The sequence below is a fragment of the Salvia hispanica genome, chromosome 4 (assembly GCF_029641045.1).
Source record: "Salvia hispanica isolate PSC_SH4W2 chromosome 4, Shi_PSC_v1, whole genome shotgun sequence".
Lineage (NCBI taxonomy): Eukaryota > Viridiplantae > Streptophyta > Magnoliopsida > Lamiales > Lamiaceae > Salvia > Salvia hispanica.
The window spans coordinates 15,126,680-15,141,015 of record NC_142695.1 but is presented as its reverse complement, the minus strand read 5'-3'; the positions used below and the strand labels follow the sequence as shown (position 1 = coordinate 15,141,015).

The 14,336-nt window shown below is 40.9% G+C and overlaps 1 protein-coding gene and 1 pseudogene across 1 annotated transcript; both read right to left on the bottom strand.

The window, feature by feature from the left end:
• Positions 1 to 239: 239 nt before the first annotated feature.
• On the bottom strand, positions 240 to 1,507 carry LOC148927334 (uncharacterized; annotated as a pseudogene).
• A 4,429-nt stretch (positions 1,508 to 5,936) lies between these two features.
• LOC125194714 (rosmarinate synthase-like) lies at positions 5,937 to 14,103 on the bottom strand. Its single transcript, XM_089056558.1, has 5 exons — positions 13,890 to 14,103; positions 13,808 to 13,824; positions 13,487 to 13,727; positions 11,226 to 11,381; positions 5,937 to 6,702 (listed from the first exon to the last, which is right to left on the bottom strand). The coding sequence occupies exons 1-5, from the start codon at positions 14,101 to 14,103 to the stop codon at positions 6,074 to 6,076; spliced, it is 1,257 nt and encodes a 418-aa protein (XP_088912684.1). The 3' UTR covers positions 5,937 to 6,073.
• Between the last annotated feature and the right edge of the window lie 233 nt (positions 14,104 to 14,336).

Below are 14,336 nucleotides of genomic sequence, written 5' to 3'. Positions count from 1 at the left end.
ACTCGGAAAGGTTGAATTGGTGATAGGGGCAAGTGTAAACTCTCTGCAATCCCCGGGTGGAGAAAATCCTTATCACTCCTAGCATCGATGAGAATACTCACTTCCCGTCCCTGAATGTGCCCCATAACCTTGAGAGGACGTGATCTATGGCTGCCCTTCATCGTATGGATGTGTGTGATATCTGTTTCCGCTAGCTCTTCTGTCGCCAGCCTCTCGAGATTGTCCTCCTCGAAGTCGTCCTAATCCTCCGCAAAGCAGAGGTGGCGCTGCTTACAAACAGGGCCAATAATCCACTTCTCGGGGCAGTAATAACAAAGGCCCTTCCGTGCACGTTCCGCTTTATCTGCCTGTGACACTTGAATCAACGGCGGTCGCTCCACTTTTGAGGAACGCCCATGTGTAACGGCTTGACCTGCTCCTTGACCCTTGGTCGAGGGTGGCTGGTTACGGTTGTCCCGGTTCTGCCACGGACGTCTAGATGTCGTCTGAATCTGTTGTCGGTCAATCTGTGAATCTGCCAGCTCCAAAGGGAGCGTCATTGTCTCAGCCAAGGATGAGGGGCGATGTAGGTGCAGCCGCTTTTGTATATCTGGCTTTAAACCTGCAACAAATAGTGTAAATAGCTCTGACTCGGGAATGCCCTGGACCCGGTTTAGGTTCATCTCAAACGTGTCGTGATAATCCAGAACCGACCCCGTCTGTGTTAACTTTTCTATAAGGCCAAAATAATTCTTAAAGCTCTGCCTATCAAAACGATGCCTCACATCCTCCAAAAAATCGTGCCAAGTTACAAAGTCATTATTTGCGCAGTAATTAAACACTCACTCCGCCGCCGGGGGATCGAAAAGCATCACTGCGTAATGCAAACGTTGAGCCTCTGGCATCATCATATGATCGAAATAGTACTGAACTCGGGATACCCAATTCGTCGCATCTGATCCATCGAACCTCGGTGCATCCATCTTAACCCGTTGTGGTTTCTCAAACGGTTGCGTATCCCTGCGAAAACGCTGCAGGGGTCCCAACAAGATGCTGGCCTGTCGAACCCAGGGTTAAATCCTCCGCCCCTATTGCGCGAGAAGTCGGTACCCCAATTGTCCCGGTTCCTATTGTCCCGGCGACCAGAATTCTGAAATCGGGGACGCTGCCCTCTGTCCCACGATCGTCGGCGACGACCGTCATCCTCCCCAAACTCCTCACCATCCCCATAACCCGGCGGCGGTTCGAATTCGTGCGTCATCATCGGCTCCAGATTATCAAACTTCCGGTCCGTTTCATCCCTCCATACATCCAGTTTATCGAATCGGTCTAGAAGCCGATCCAACTTGACGTTAACCGGGTCACCCGATGGTGGGTCCTCGGTAAGTCGTCCATCCAAATCGATTTCATCCAACGGCTGTCCATTCAGGCCACCAAAATCCCGACGAAAAGAAAGTTGATAGCGGCGCGACGCGTCTGGGGGTGGTGCCCCCCATACTCCTTTGTCGTTGTTGTTGTAGCGTTTCATCGAGTACAAACAAAAAGCACCAGATGTTAAGGGCTTTTCCCTCAAACACTCCGCAGACTCCTCTCCCTTCCCTCCGTCCCCTTGAAAATGACCACTTTTCTTTTTTGGTTTATCTCAACCAAGATGACTGATTACTAAAAATATATATGCATTTATTTCACTTAATTTATTCTCTCTACTTAACACACAAAATAAAGTTGCATAAAATCACGTGTCGCCTAAGGATTGAGTATTTTACTTGGGACAAAGAGTGTATAAACATTTGATTAGTAGAAATAGTGTTAGTGGATAATGAGGTCCACATAACTAGTAATGTAGTGGCAGACTTTTCAGAGATGGAGAAAGTATATAAGAATATCTTTTATCAATGTTAAAAGAACTGAAATCGGTCTCTTCATGAGCCACTCTTATCCTATAACAAATTGGCTCGTGGATGACCTCCTTGTAGTATTTACAACCATGTATTGAACCTATGCTCGCTCGGCTACATCAGTTTTAAAAGAGAACCGAAACCAATAACTAACCATGAATTGAATTAAACTAACTCCATTTTGCAACATTAATTCACGAACAAAATGTTTCTATCTACCTATAATTCTTGATTGCAATGTCACTTAGCCTATGTTTGAGAAGAATTGAAGGGGTGGAATTAGAATTGGAGTCTTTAATTCCAAATTTAATGTATGGTACCATAGATTTGGAATTGAAATGCAATTCCAAATCTTTCAATTCCAAAATTTGAATTCCATATCAAAAGTAGAAAATTAGAATTCCAAACAGTTATAAAATTAAATATTTTCACTATATATCCACAGCACGTACTTCACACACTACACACATTTCAGACACTTCACACTCTCTATGCAGTGTGTGTATTTTGTGTATAGCATGTGTAGAGTGTTTAGTGTGTGAAGTGTGTCTGTATGTATAATATGTGTATTTTGTATAAAGTGTGTGTGAGTGTGTATTTTGTGTATACTGTGTGCGCACAAATTCTTCAAATTCAATTCCATATCAATTACTACTTCATTTTATCAAACATGAAATTTGGAATTGAATTAGCTTCCAATCCATTTTTTTAGTTTTACGCGGCGGAGCTTCTTACCCGGCGGCGAAGTGATCGATTTGGATTCACTGGTTGTGCTTTGGTATACGCTGCTTCCGTCCATTTTTTTGGTTTAGTTTTCTTGAAAGGAGAATGAAAAGAATGAGGATAAGCCCAAGGCGTTAATTCTCTGGAAATGATAAGGAATGTTTATAGTTTCATTTTCCAAAAGGATTATTTTTAATTATGAAAACATGACAATACACGTGAATAAAGTTGCACGACAAAAAAAAAACAAGGGATTAACAATGGCAATATGCGTCGATAACAACATTTAAAAATGACAACAGTGAGACCGATCGAACCAATTTGCCAACAGTTTTTCCTCGAATTATCAAATTATCATTAACTAAACATGAACTATCAAAATTTTCATCAATATAAACTTTATTAGAAAATACTTTTAAGTGTATTTTGTGTATTTTGTGTGTATTTTGTGTATAGCATGTGTAGAGTGTTTAGTGTGTGAAGTGTGTCTGTATGTATAATATGTGTATTTTGTATAAAGTGTGTAACAACCCAAAACTTTGAAAGGATTTTACAACATTAAATAAAAGCACGATACAACGAATATTAGATATTTCAAAGCGGCACTAAAATATGAAAGAATCTTACATTAAGTTAAGAAAATATAGACGAGACATCTAATAAACTTTTGTGCTATTTAGCAATTATTTTCAATGACTATCCAAAGAATAAATTCAAAGTAAAAGTCGTAATACCCGATACACGAATCAAGTCTAATATTACAATATAATTAAAGCCTAGCCTATTATGATCGGAAGCGAAAGATGTGCAAGTCTCGGGCAGCCCGTTTGACAACACTGCTAGCATCCCAACAAAGTCCAACACGTCACCGACATCCGCCAATGGCAATCTCTAATTTGTAAAATCCAAAATATCACTAATGATATCTCAAAATCTATCTCATTTTGAGTTTTTGGATAAGATATTTCATACTAAATTAAATTCAAATTATTTTTAAAAATTTTGATTTAATTACATTTAAGTTAAAGTTAATTATCAAAATAGAAAAGAGTAGAAAGATACATAAACATAAAATAAGAAATAACGTGCGCAAAAGAACTCCAACGACACTGGAACGGAGGCGAAGAAGAGCACGCTTAAATAGAAATATACTGTATTTAACCTATATCCTATTATTATAAGATTTAAGTTATTGATTACTCTCTCCTACTTTATTTAAAAGTAAAAGTTAACACATTCTTCCTCACTTACTTTATTCTAGCTTTATTTTCTCTTCATTTCTCTACATTTTTCATTTTCTCCTTATTTTTCTTTACTTAATTCTCTTAACATAATTTTTCTTAAATCGCGTGCCAGAAAAAAATATTTCCACTACTATGGAACGGAGAGAAATAAGAGACGAGTAGAGTTAGTGGATTGTGAGGTCCATATTGCTAGTACTCCATCCGTTCCACTCTAAGTCATACATTTTCCTTTTTGAGATGTCCCAATCTAAATGACATATTTTTAAATATGGAAACATCGTTCTTTCTACTTTTTCTCCATTTCTTACTTATTCTCTCCACTTTACTTAAAAAACTGTGCTTAAATATGCGAATTAGAAATGCTCCACTTAGAGTGAGACAAATGGAATAGTATTTTAATGTTTAAAACTTTTCATATTTATAAATTAGTCTAATTTTGGTGAACGACCAGAAATGATAAAACTGGTCAATTTTTGTAGACAGGGGTAGTACATAAGTAAATTTTATATATAAATATATGAAATATAAATATTATAATTTTTAACTTTTATATTCTTCGTCCTGATAAATATGAAATATTTATTTTTCGGTGGATGTTATTTATTGTTATTTTATAAATTTAGTGGAGAGAGAATAAAGTAGAGATAATATTATTTTCATTTTAGGAAATGTGTAATTTTTTTATGGGATAATCCACAAAGGAAAACGTTTGTTTTTTAATAAAACATGGAGTATGAAGTACTTTCCAATAGTAGTATCTCCTGATAAATTTTAGCACTAGAAAAACCAATATAAACTTTAAGTTATTTTTAAAAACTTATCCATTAACCGAACCGCACATAAAATTATCATTTCCGTCAAATAATAAAAATATTATTGAGAAATTTGGCATAATGTACTACTAGGGGAGTGTTATATTGCTAACTCAATACTTAATTGCTAATTACAACTAAATAATAGCCATTAGATATTCAAATTAAAGGCTTAGATCATCAACCCTGAAATGTCAATACGATAAAAAAAAACGTTAATAAGGCCATAGAATTAATTCCAAAAAATATCAATAAGGGGTATTAATGTCAATTAACTATAAAATTAGTTATAACTAACTTTTAAAAGAAATCCCAAAACTTTAAATTCATATAACATATATCAAATTATAGATAATTTTATAAGGATTCCAACGATATCCTACAAGCATATGTTCCGACGTCAAAATTTGAAAAAAAATTCGTAAATTTTTAATTTTTTCGTATAGCAGAAATTTCAACATACTATATAAAATACGTCAATATAAGCAATGTGTTAACATTCTTCAATCATTGTGTTGACATTCTCAAAGCATTGTGTTTATATTTTCGGAATACTATATTGACATTTTCATCCAAAACCCTAATTTGGAGTTTTTTTTTTATCTTTTTCGATTTAATTAATAAAAAAGAAAATTACACGTGACAAATTGTAGACTACACGTTTCTAAAATTCTATGGCCTTAAATTAGTTGTAGTTAGAAATTAAATGATGAGTTAGCAATTGATCACTCTCATGTACTACTATAAACATGATATGATATATAAGGGTTATGAGTTGTGAACATGGTTCTAAAACTGGATGTGGACCAATTTGTAGAATCAATGAAAATAACAAAAGAGACTATTTTTTTTTTTAGAAATGCACGAAGCATTACATATTTCTCATTTACCACTCCATAATATTTCCATGATAAATTATTAATTAAAAATCCTATAAAACAATATATTTTCTCCGTTTCATTCTTTTTTCGATTGTCCCATTAAAAGTTTAGTCATTTTCTTTTACAAAATATAACTCATTTATCTCTTTCACTTTATTCTTTTACAATGTTCCTACTTTATTCTCTTTCATGTTTTATTCTCAGTACACTCCACTTAACTTGTTAAATAGTAATAGTATTCATTTCTTAATCTTTGTTCTCAAAATAAATGCTTCAATATTAATAGGATGGATGGAGTAATTTTTAGTTAACAAGATGTCTCATTTTGAAATTTATAGAAGAGAAGATTTTATTATCATGACTAAAAAGGTAGGAAAAAAAAGAGATAGAAAATACTCATAGTCAAATACTATAAGTAGATGAGTTCAAATAAAAACATTTCTTAGTTGAAGTTCAATTCTTAGTAGTACAAACACACATGGACACACATTAACCAACCGTGAACAATAAAAAGAAGGAACTTATTACTAGAATGCTTAAATATTAGACATGATGCATGAATCGTTGTTGTATAGCAACTTCTGAAATCGTTCCATATGTGGTTGGTGCAGCGTGATTGCAAGAAACACGATCCCTTCATTTTCCTGATCAGAAAACAGAAAACTCTTTCCTTCTGAGAGAGCTCCGCCAGGACAGATAAAAACAGGCTTCCCCAACCCGAATTCCGCCTTGTGAACCGGCAGCCTTACCCAGCTCGTTATCCCGAAATTGGGGCATTTCACATTGTTTTGGCTGCGAACAATGCCTTCCACATTTCGCAAATGCAACTCCAAGTAATCCATAGCAGACCTCATGTATGCATCGTCCCTAACGATTGCCTCGTGCACTTTCTCCACCGCAAACTTCAACGGCTTCGATTCCAGCTCCCCAATCAGAGCAAATGCGCCGGTGTAGAAGATCCCGTTCCCGAAGTATCCAAGCGGGAGAGGGGGCCGTAGCCTCTGCCGCGCGTCCACCGGTAACTGCAGCTTCGTTTCCTGATCTGGTGGCAGGCCGCGGGCAATGCTGACGCAGCGCCACACGTGGCCTGCCACCACCTCGTACATGGTATAATTCGAACCATCATTGCATTTTTGCTTGAGGGTGTTGACTGTTGGTTTATAGACTTACAAGAAGGAATACAAGAACTAAGTAACTGAAACGAAATTACAAAGAAGATTCGAAACAAATAAACTGGAAAAGCCGAGTCGAGGAGGCCTCTTTCCGCAAGACGAGATACGCCCCGGTAGTGCTCTTCGGATTGGCGTTTCGTCCCCAAAGATAAAACGGCTACGTCTCTGATGAAGCAGCACCGCTATCAGCAGAGCTCCGGCGAACTGGATGGAGGAGAGGGCAGAGCTTCGACAGAAGAACAATGCAGAGGGAGAAGAGAGTGTATGATGCAGAGTGTATTCTAGTTTTTTGATGTGTGTAGAATGCTAGAATGGCTAGCCTATTTATAGGCTCAGTCCACTATCACGTGTCAGCCACGTTGGCTTACCGCGTCATACTGACGAGGTGGCATCCCGCTTGGCTCGCTGACGTGGAAACGGTGGTGGTCTAAAAAGAACTAGACCCACTAGACTTGGGCCAAGCCCGCAACTAGGCCCAAGCACCAAGCCCACGACCAGGCCCAAAGAACAGCCCAAAGACCACCCAAAGACCAATTGCCAAGATCCAAGTCCAAGTCCAAGTCCAAGGACACGGGCACGAGCACGAGCACGAGCACGAGCGCGGGCGCGGGCGCGGGCTCGGGCTCGAGGCTTTAGGCTCACGGCTCGCGGCGGGGCGGGCGGCGCGCGCGTGTGCGCGCGTGTGGGCTCTTACAGCCCATCTTAGTCCACTATAATTATTACATGTAATAATCCTTCTTATTAAATACTAGTTTAATAAGGTTGAAACTTTCAATGTGGGATAATTAACTCTCTTAATTATTCCCTAATCTCCTCTCATAGCTTATTAAGTTTGCAATTTTTGCACAACTTTAAATAATTATTTCTTACTCACCGGGAATCGGATTTGAGAAAATAAATATACCACGGTCATCTACTCCGAACGTAGATCGACGCTATATCATTTAATTTTACAAAATTAAATGTCTCGTTGAAATTATAATTGGTCAAAGTCCATTGACCGGGCATAGATTCCAACAATCCCCCACATGAGTGGAAATAGCCAAATGCAAATGCATGCAGACACAAGCTCAACCCTCGAGAGGTATATAAGCATAAGGATAGGTAGCTTTTAGCTTTGAACCTTCCATAGTCAACGCCATCGGATACACAGGCGGCCTAGTAGCGCGATGCTTTGAACTAGTCCCCCACGGCGTGCACCGAGACAATGGTGTTAACACTTAAACACCTCAACCTCATCCGTTCTCACGTTTTGTGTCCTTTGCGGCCTTGGACACCACTTTGGATTCATAAGTGTGTAATTTGAAGCGGCCACACTTCACACTTACATAGGTGATTCCTACTCAAGTATCTTGCCCTACTCGGTCTCTTTGAGAACTCAATCTCCTTGAGATCCTTAGAAATCATTAAAAGTCATAGACTTATCCTCACCACAAGGCAAGTTTTCAAACACTCTATTGCTCTCTAGGGAATAGATGTCGATGAGTGTTTCTCACGAACTCTCATAGCTTAGTTTTCCCATTGAACCAAGTTCTTGGGATCTCCAGTCATCATGGTTGGGTTACCACTATGACAATTCTTTAGTTTGTGGATTTCAAACCCATTCCCTCTAGCAACTTATTCATTTGATCACGATTTAACCCTTTGGTTAGCGGATCCGCTAGATTATCTATTGACTTCACATAGTCAATTGTAATCACGCCTGTTGTGATCAAATGTCTCACGGTATTATGTCGTCGTCGAATATGTCGAGACTTGCCGTTATAGAAGCCATTGTTCGCCCTCACGATAGCGGCTTGGCTATCACAGTGAATCAACACTGGAGGCACTGGCTTACACCAACCTGGAATATCCTCAAGGAAGTTCTTAAGCCATTCGGCTTCTTCCCCAGCTTTATCTAAAGCTATGAATTCTGATTCCATAGTTGAACGGGCTATACATGTCTGTTTCGTGGATTTCCACGAGACAGCACCACCTCCAATAGTAAAGACGTATCCACTTGTTGAAAGTGAGTCCTTATTGTCGGATATCCAATTCGCATCACAGTACCCTTCAAGTACCGGGGGGTATCTCGAAAAGTGTAGCCCATGATTTTGAGTATGTTTTAGATATCTCAAAACCCTTACAAGAGCTCTTCAATGCTCTTTGCTTGGATTACTCGTGTAGCGACTCAACTTGTTCACGGCACAGGCAATGTCCGGTCGAGTGCAATTAGTTAAGTACATAATGCACCCAATTACCCGTGCATATTCTTCTTGTGCAACGGGTTCGCCCTTGTTTTTGCTCAAGTGAACATTGAGTTCAATTGGAGTCTTAACCGGCGCGCCATCATAGGCATTGAATTTCTTCAATATCTTCTCAACATAATGAGATTGGGTTAAGATGATTCCATCGGATGTTCTTAGAATTTTCATTCCAAGAATTACATCGGCTAGACCCATGTCTTTCATGTCAAAGTTTCTCTTTAACATGGCTTTTGTCTCGTTAATCACTTGAGTGGTACTCCCCATGATTAACATGTCATCAACGTAGAGACACACTATAACGTACCCATTATTAGTGCTCTTAATATAGACACATTTGTCACACTCGTTGATTTTAAACCCATTTGATAACATCACATTATCAAACTTCAAGTGCCATTGCAACGGCGTTTGTTTTAATCCATAGAGGGACTTAACCAGTTTGCATACCTTCTTCTCTTGTCCGGGCACTACAAACCCTTCGGATTGTTCCATATAGATTTCATCCTCTAGTTCACCATTTAGAAACGCAGTCTTAACATCCATTTGATGAATCTCAAGGTTGTGCAATGCAGCAATCGCGAGAAGCACTCGGATAGATGTAATCCTCGTTACAGGTGAATAGGTATCGAAGAAGTCATGTCCTTCCTTTTGTTTAAAACCCTTTACCACCAATCGGGCTTTATACTTATCCACTGTTCCATCGGCCTTAAATTTTCTTTTAAGCACCCATTTGCACCCTAAAGGTTTCGCACCTTCGGGCAAATCGACCAACTCCCAAGTGTGGTTTAGCAAAATTGAATCAATTTCGCTTTGAACAGCTTCTCTCCAATGTAACCCGTCTGGGCCATCGAAGGCTACATTTATTGACGTTGGTTCTTCATCCAACATAAAAGCAATATAGTCAGGACCAAATGTTTTTGGTGTTCTGACCCTACTACCACGTCTTAATACTGCATCACTTGGATCATGCCTCACTCGCTTGCGCGATTTAGGCTCTTCATCCGCGGATTTAGTACTAGTGGCTTCATCCACTGTTTTAGAACTAGTGGCCTTATCTTCAATTCTTGTCTCGGAATTGATTGGGACTTCTTCTTTGTCCTTGCAGGGAAATGTATTTTCGAGAAATACGGCATTCCTTGACTCGATTGTTGTTCCTACTGTAATAGTCGATATTTCAGACTTGTGAACAACAAATCTATATGCACTACTGTTAAGTGCATATCCAATGAAGATACAATCGACTGTTTTAGGGCCAATTGTAACTTCTTTGGGCGGGGGAACCATCACCTTGGCCAAACACCCCCACACTTTGAGGTATTTGTAGGATGGTTTCCTACCTTTCCACAATTCATAAGGAGTGATGTCTTTTCCTTTGAGTGGAATTTTGTTTAGGATATAGTTGGCTGTCAAAATAGCCTCCCCCCACATGTTATGTGGTAATCCTGAACTTAGTAGCAACGCATTCATCATCTCTTTTAGAGTTCGATTTTTGCGTTCTGCTACACCATTAGATTGTGGTGAGTATGGAGCTGTTGTTTGATGAATTATACCACTTGCGTTGCATAACTCCTCAAACGGGGCTATATACTCGCCTCCTCTATCACTTCGAATCGCTTTGATTCTACAACCAAGTTGATTCTCAACTTCGTTCTTATAATTTTTGAACGCTTCAATTGCTTCATCTTTACTTCTTAAAAGATAAATGTAGCAATATCTTGTGCAATCATCTATAAAAGTGATAAAGTACTTTTTACCACCTCTAGTTTGCACCATCTTTAAATCACATACATCCGTGTGAATTAATTCAAGGGGTTTTGTTCTTCGTTCAACTGAGTGAAACGGTAACTTAGTCATTTTTGCCTCAAGACATATTTCACATTTGTCTTGGGTATCTACTTCAATTGCCTTTAGTAAATCTAAATTTACTAACCTTTTTACGGCTTTTGAATTTACATGTCCCAATCTACAATGCCACAAATTTGAAGACTCGGTCAAATAAGAGGAAGTAGATGCTTTATTATTATTGTTAGCCAAAGGCTTTGGAACAAGGCGCGTAGCCACACTAAGCTTGAAAAGTCCGTCGGTTACATAACCTTTTCCGAGGGACTTCCCAAACTTGTACAAAACAAACCTATCAGACTCGAATACAAGTTTAAACCCCTTATTAACTAGTATTGATCCTGACACTAGGTTCTTGCGGATGTCCGGGACATGTAGCACATCCTTCAAAGTGATCGTGACTCCAGATGTCATCATGAGTATCACATTGCCAATGCCGAGGACCTCGGACGATGCTTGATTCCCCATGTTGATCTTCCTCCCTTCGACAGCGGTGTAGGAGGCAAACTTGCTCCTATCGGAGCAATCATGAGCAGTAGCGCCGGTGTCGATGTACCAGCCGCCCTTGTTGTCAACAATGTTGACTTCTTCAGTGACCACGGCAACGAGGTCATCTTCATTCCAGTCCTTGAAGTCTTTCTCAACGACGTGGGCTGCCGGCTTCTTCTTCTTGCTGCGGCAGTCTTTGGCAAAGTGGCCAACTTTGCCACACTTGTAGCACTCGCCTTCAAATTTCTTTGCAGGCTGCTTTCCCTTCCCTTTGTCTTTCTGATTTGGGCGGGGGCGTTTGTTGGAGGGTCCGCCCCGCTCCAACAAGTTGGCTTTGGCGTCAAGTGGGCTAAAGCCCTTAGCCTTTAGGTCGATCTTGCGCACATCCGCTTCAATGCGCAGCTTCACGATCAAGTCTTCAAGACTCATCTTCTTTCGCTTGTGCTTGAGATAGTGCTTGAAGTCCTTCCAACTAGGAGGAAGCTTCTCAATGAGTATGCACCGCACAAAGTTGTCGGGCAAATTCATCCCTTCAGCCACGAGTCCGTGGATGATCATTTGGAACTCTTGAACTTGTTCCATGACCGGTCTAGAGTCGACCATTTTGTAGTCCATGAACTTGGATACTACAACATGTTCCGAAGGTCCCCGCATTCGTGTGAGACCCGAAGGCCCCAACACTCGATCCATTAAAGGATCCGAAGGAACCACTAAATGTGGAACCAACCGACCCACTCGAGGTGGATCCACCAGTGAGCCCCTGGGTAGTAGTATGCACCCAAGGGGTTGTTGATGAAGATGGATAGAGCCCGGGAGTTGGCATCATAGTGGTGGATGCCATGGTGGAGGAAATGATGGCGGCGGTGGTGGCCGGAGTGGTGGAAGCGGCAGAGTTTGATTCGGTCGACATCTCCAGCAAAGGTGATTAAACGTTTCGAAAGTTTTAGGTTCAGTTTTGTCCAAATTCCTTCAAAAGCAAGTTATATCTCGTCTTGCGATTGTTGGTTTATAGACTTACAAGAAGGAATACAAGAACTAAGTAACTGAAACGAAATTCAAAGAAGATTCGAAACAAATAAACTGGAAAAGCCGAGTCGAGGAGGCCTCTTTCCGCAAGACGAGATACGCCCCGGTAGTGCTCTTCGGATTGGCGTTTCATCCCCAAAGATAAAACGGCTACGTCTCTGATGAAGCAGCACCGCTATCAGCAGAACTCCGGCGAACTGGATGGAGGAGAGGGCAGAGCTTCGACAGAAGAACAATGCAGAGGGAGAAGAGAGTGTATGATGCAGAGTGTATTCTAGTTTTCTGATGTGTGTAGAATGCTAGAATGGCTAGCCTATTTATAGGCTCAGTCCACTGCAGGGGGTCAACGGCCATAATGGCCGTCATTAATGGTAGACCGTAACGGTCGTCGGTTACGAGCTGTAACGTTCGGGCGTTACAAGCCGTTACGCGCTCAGAGCTAGAGAGGCTGATCTAGAAGCTTCTAGATTCGTTCACGACGTGGACTATCACGTGTCAGCCACGTTGGCTTACCGCGTCATACTGACGAGGTGGCATCCCGCTTGGCTCGCTGACGTGGAAACGGTGGTGGTCTAAAAAGAACTAGACCCACTAGACTTGGGCCAAGCCCGCAACTAGGCCCAAGCACCAAGCCCACGACCAGGCCCAAAGAACAGCCCAAAGACCACCCAAAGACAAGGACAAGGACAAGGACAAGGACACGGGCACGAGCACGAGCACGAGCGCGGGCGCGGGCTCGAGGCTCGAGGCTCGCGGCTCGCGGCAGGGCGGGCGGCGCGCGCGTGTGCGCGCGTGTGGGCTCTTACAGCCCATCTTAGTCCACTATAATTATTACATGTAATAATCCTTCTTATTAAATACTAGTTTAATAAGGTTGAAACTTTCAATTTGGGATAATTAACTCTCTTAATTATTCCCTAATCTCCTCTCATAGCTTATTAAGTTTGCAATTTTTGCACAACTTTAAATAATTATTTCTTACTCACCGGGAATCGGATTTGAGAAAATAAATATACCACGGTCATCTACTCCGAACGTAGATCGACGCTATATCATTTAATTTTACAAAATTAAATGTCTCGTTGAAATTATAATTGGTCAAAGTCCATTGACCGGGCATAGATTCCAACAATGATGTGATTGCGGCTTAGCCTGAATGTGGAGAATGTTGTGCCACCATCGCCATCGAGAGGGGTTTTGAGCGGCGGAGGGGGTTGGTGCTCGATGTGGCGGAAGCGGGGTTGCGGGGGGTTGCGCGCCGAGAGGACGCGGCGGTCCAAGGAAACAGTAGGGACGGTGGTTAGGCCGCGAGCGATTTCGGACCACGTGTTGATGAAATGGGTTGCGGAGATCCCGTCAGATGTGTGATGCTCGTTGGCAAAGCCTAAGCTCACTCCGCCGCATTTGAAACGAGTTAACTACATGTACCAAAATCAAAATCTTACTCACAATTATTTAAAGACTCGATTTATTGGATGTCTATTAGTAGTACTATTACGCTTTTTGAAAACGCACCTTCACCAGAAAAAGTGGAAAAGTGGAAATTCCATGAGAATAGTCGACGGGTAGAACTCAGCTGCCTTTCTCAGCCTTTCTCAGCCTGCCTGCATATGGGTAGAACTCAACAAGGGCTCGGCTCAGAGCTGCCTTCAGAGTTGCATTGTCGAAGAATCCGGCACCGCCATCCCAGCGGTACAAGTACATCCACCGAGTGTGGTAGGTGTTAGGAAAAACTAAGTCTAAATTGGAGAGCCACACACTGCCCCTTGGAGTTTCTTCCCTTGGTTTTACCATTATTGATTCTTTCACTCTCATCTTCATGCTTCCTACAACTGAATTACTCCTATGATTATCCTTGCGGTTATTCAAATTATAGTTGTGTATATATGTAGAGTGGAGATTGTTCATTATCTTGATTGTTCATAATGTGTGTACAGTATTGTTTCAGCTGTACTACACAAGTATTCACGTTAGCCGACACCATGTCAGTGGCACTAAACTCGCCCTTTCTTCCATTGGTTTTTACT

Excerpts from the sequence above, each read along its gene's own strand:
- LOC125194714 (XM_089056558.1), bottom strand. The coding sequence starts at position 14,103 with ATGGTAAAACCAAGGGAAGAAACTCCAAGGGGCAGTGTGTGGCTCTCC. Across the intron at positions 11,382-13,486 it reads AACCCCTCTCGATGGCGATG|AAGTCAACATTGTTGACAAC; the intron begins GTGGCACAACAT and ends TGGTCACTGAAG. Across the intron at positions 6,703-11,225 it reads GTCCGAGGTCCTCGGCATTG|TCTATAAACCAACAGTCAAC; the intron begins GCAATGTGATAC and ends CCTTCTTGTAAG.